General features: G+C 39.6%; 1 protein-coding gene across 5 annotated transcripts in view; it reads right to left on the bottom strand.

The window, feature by feature from the left end:
- Positions 1-502: 502 nt before the first annotated feature.
- FAM81B (family with sequence similarity 81 member B) overlaps positions 503-4453 on the bottom strand; it is an 80272-nt gene continuing 76321 nt past the window's right edge. For 2 of the 5 annotated variants that reach the window (XM_014584761.2, XM_006169846.3), the window contains exons 9-10: positions 3770-3965; positions 503-795 (exon numbers count right to left, since the gene is read on the bottom strand). In XM_014584761.2, the coding sequence (XP_014440247.1) occupies positions 662-795; positions 3770-3965 (330 nt within the window). In that variant the 3' untranslated portion in view covers positions 503-661. Of the gene's footprint in view, positions 796-2800; positions 3373-3769; positions 3966-4453 lie in introns of those variants that run through there. The other 3 variants (XR_001369818.1, XR_001369819.1, XM_014584762.1) reach the window with 3 other exon arrangements.

The following is a 4453-nucleotide window of genomic DNA, read 5'->3' as shown; positions in this document are numbered from 1 at the left end:
AGTCGACTGTGGTTCGAATCCTGGACCCAGTGGCTTAAACTCACTCCAGGCATGTGTGTGTGCGTGCCCAGGATTCTGAGAGGAGAATGGAGGAGAAGGGATTGCAGCATGGCCATCTTCCCTGGGGTGTGAGTTCTTGTTTTCTGTCTGTCTGTCTGTCTGTCTCTCTCTCTCTGTCTTTCTGGCTAGCGCATGCGCCCTATAGCAAAAACCTCCCACAAAAAAATTAAGCTTCTCTTGAAAACTGGGACTTTTGGTAATAATGGACTGTATGCATATTAATAAGCTGAACTGCATTATGACTCGTATTTTTAAACAGAATAAGTAGTCTCCAATTTGCCACAGTTCCTGCATTTCCATATCACACCCGGCCTTCTTTGCCTATTTATGTATATTATGTAGACTGCTCTTATTTATTTGGCAGTAAATAAAAATATAAAAAGGCATGTATGTGAAGAAATTCCTGTTTTTTCATTAGTAAATTGTAGACATCATGAAGCTTATTTGCTTTATTCGCCACCACCCGTACATCCATTTCCCTGAAGATGGTGGAAATACAGAGGCACTGAAAGTAGTAAATACTCCAGAAATACTAACTTTGTTCTTTACAACTGGTCCCAAACCATTCCATTGGCTGGTGAAAAAAGACGGCTGGAAAGTTTTATCCTTCCTGGAGTTCCACTATCTTACGCTGTAACTTCTTTAGGTCTTTCTGTACTTTATGTTTCTCTAAATCCATCTTGGTTTTCTGTATTTGTTGGAGGGAGCCGAGTGAGTCATGAATTGATTTAAATCCTAGGAGAGGATAAGAGAGGATAAGGAATATTTCAATTAAGCAAAGCATTGGAACGTTTTCTTTTTTACAAAAGTTGCTAATCAGCAGTCCTGCCATAATTGATCACCATTTAATTCAAAGCACATTAAACTCTATTAAGTCCAGTTTAAAAATGTATATAATCCATGTCTTATATGCCATGAAGATTTATTAGCAGTATGTTTCAACTTGTATCTGGTTTCGTTGTGAAAATTTAAATCTGCTCTATCCCTTCTCCCCAAGTTTTGCAGAATGAAGTAGTTCAAGAGAGAAATTTAAAATATTTTCTCCTTTCTGTTTGTTTTGACAAGAAATTTCTGTGATCTTTCTTTAAATATTTTTTCTTATCAAATTAAAAGTAAAGAGCACAGAAAAGAGTTAAATACTTAATCTGAGAGGAACCTGATCGAGGGAACTAAAGAGTGTCACCTCTCGCTTTTCCCCCTCCCAAAACTTGGTGTCTCTCTCAAGAATATCTAGTCACTCATGTCCGCAGACCAAGAGGACTTCAAGATTCCTAGGGTACATCCCCCATTTTATTTCAAATTAAATAGGGCCTTTCACGCAGTTATTTCTTGACGGGGCCATGCAGACAACACAAGCTGGTAAAGAGGCTGTCTCCCATGGCCTGGGCTGGGAAGAAACGGCAAGATAAGGCCAGCGGTTTACTAACTCTCCTTGTGTCGTTTTACTGGCCTATAGTTAATTTCTCTGCTGTGAGTTTTACTGTTATTACGGTACCCTGCAAAAGTAAGATATCACCCCCAACCATTACAATAAAGCCAATTAGTGATCTTATAGGAATGTGGTTCCCTAAGAAGAGGGCAGGAAGTTTCAGACTCCCCCACTTGTCTGTCTAAGCCAAAATTAACATATGTTAGGTCAAAATAGTGTAAGTCAAAGTAGCATCAGTAGCATATGAAAACTAAGTTAGTTTAAGGCTAGTTTTATGTAACTACCCCTTGTTAAAACTACAGGTCAAAGTTAGCTTGTGCTAGGCAAAGTCGGCACATTCACCCAGAGATAAAACAAAAGAACTCACTAATTGACAGAGTCAGCAAATAAAACAAAAACCCATGGTTTTTGTTAAGAAGGAAAAGCCTGACTGGCGACTGACAGGATGAACAAACCTGAGGGCTCCAGAGAAAGATTAACCACCTTAGCTGGGAGCTCTTATCTAAAGCAACAGGTAGCTTTCAACTACAAAGAGTTTCTCATCTATGTGCTGTTGACTATGAAAAACTGCTAATAAAACATCCTGTGTTGTCTCCTGAGCTACAAGATCATCTTTCTTTCCCATATAAGATCATAGACTCACCTTCTATAGTTGTAATGTATGGATAGTCCATATATTAACTGTGTCTTAACAAAACAAGATTTCTCTCTAGGTCTTTGTATTCAGCAAAGTTATCAAACTGGCTCAGGACTGAAACTATCAAACATCCTGCAAGCCCCCTCTTCAAAAGACCCTTCCTAGTAATCAAGATTGAAGAAGAAAATGCATCAAATAGACTCCTTTGTTCTGAGAACTGTGTTTGGCTTCACCTGTTCAAACAAGACAGACATCATGTTTTATGATCATTGTTCCTATGCTTTGAATTCTCTGTTTCATTGAGTAAATCTTTTATTTCCCACTCACCCCTCCTACTCCTGTAAGATCCCTCAATAAATACGTGTGTTTAGTAACCACCAGCGCTGCAGCCTAGAGTTCTGCTCTGGCTGTGGCCGGCTGAGAACATGCTACAAGGCATTGAGGTCTTAGTCTAATTTTTGTTTCTGTTCACCTTCGCCGCTTCCTTCGAGATAACCCACCCACACCGAGGCTGGACCCTGGCAATTTCTCAGCACGTTTTTATTAAAAGCAAAAAGGAGGAAACGGTTAGTTTACAGTTCCTCTTCAATAGGACTTCTACTTCGTAAAACCGCAGAAACATGAAGATTACCGAATCCTCTTCAGCCCATCCTGAGATTATACTAATGGAGTGAGTAAAATTAAACCTCTAATGGCGAAGCAGAAAGCAGGACCCTTAACAAAAAGCACGGTTACATTTGCAGCATAATCTCTGACCAGATAATTCATTATTTTGATGTGGTGGTAGGAGATGGGAGTTGTGAGGGTTAGGATTCCAGGCAGCACAGTCTACTGATGTGCCAGGAATAGCTGACAGAGTGAGACCTTGAAGTCTTCCCAAGGTACCTCCAAGATGTCTGTATGCCAGACCAATTGTTGGTGGAATTTACATAGTTTTGCAGTGATCTTGAAGACAGAAAACAGTTGGCACTTTCTCTAATGAAGGAATCTTCTGATGGCTGGTAATTCCCTCCGAGTGGTGACTGGAGGCAGATGGTTGCTCCACAGCACCTATCCCATGGTCTTCCCGTTGACAAATTAGCCGAGCCTTTCAAATTAATCCTCTTTGATGTTAGCGCAGCTTGACACCACTGCCATTAGCCTCTTGAGAAGAAAAGCAGTCATTATACTGGACTCTGCTCATTCATCTCTCTTCCTCACTTTGAAAGGTCAGGTCTCCAGTCTGACATCTGTCTGGGCTCATTACCTACGGTTTAGTATGAGGGACATTTGATTTAACCACCTAATTTTATAATATACCCATAAATCAGATCTTCGTGATTTCTGAGAACTTTACAAGTCTAACAAATGGACGGCGCAATGATCTTAAAGTAAAAAAAAAAAAAAAGCAAAAAACCCACACAAAACCCTCACAGCAATGGTGAGCGAAACATTGCCAAGTGTGAGTGAAGAAAGTTAACTTACTTACATACCTTCTGGCGGTCTGCTGACATTCTATGGAATAGTTAGAGAAGCCTGATTTAAACACATAAAGATGTCACGAATGACAAGGTGTATCCCTGGAATAGCTCTAAGTGGAAAACTCTGGGGGACTGGACAGGGAAGGGCAGACGTTCTTTACTTGATAAAAGGTATTTGCTCACCTGACTGATACTCATTCTGTATTTTCTCCAATTCATCCCAGATCTGCTTTTCCATTTGGTTCATCTTTCTGGACAATTTATTTTCTAAATACTTGACTTTGTTTAGTTCTGCTTCATGTTTGTGTCTGTTCATGAAATTCTCTAATTTGCTTGAGAGCTGCAACAAATTTTCTTGCATTTTATTTTCAGACTTCTCCTATAAAAAAACATCATGTATTAAAACTCTGCAGAAAAGGAGACTTTGGTGGGTTTATATTTTAACTTGGAGAAAATGTTTTTAACAAGTTCATTTTTCCATGTTAAGAATGAAAAATGGAATCCCCAGATCCTTTGCATTGAAACTGTTCACCACTATAAGTTAATCCTTTTGTTTGGCCTTGTTCATTTGTAGTTTCTGGAATTCTGTATGTTATGGGAGAAAATTAAAGGGCTATGAGGGTCTTGCCAAAATGCCTTGAGGATTTGGAGTTTGCGTTTAAGAAAGTATAGCAAATAAAGACATTTTAGATACCCCTTTCCTTGAGGTTTTTGGACATGTTCCTAAAATGCTCGACGTTCATATTCTCTTGAAATTCCTATCTCCCTGTGGACTGACTTGAGCTAGAATAGTGACTTTTCACTCCATTATTTGTTTATTAGAATCACCGGGGGGGGGGGGGGGGCCACAGATGGAAGGGGGGTGTG

The sequence above is a fragment of the Tupaia chinensis genome, unplaced genomic scaffold (genome assembly GCF_000334495.1).
Source record: "Tupaia chinensis unplaced genomic scaffold, TupChi_1.0 Scaffold147554_1, whole genome shotgun sequence".
Taxonomy (NCBI): Eukaryota; Metazoa; Chordata; class Mammalia; order Scandentia; family Tupaiidae; genus Tupaia; species Tupaia belangeri.
This window is presented reverse-complemented; position numbering and strand designations above follow the sequence as displayed.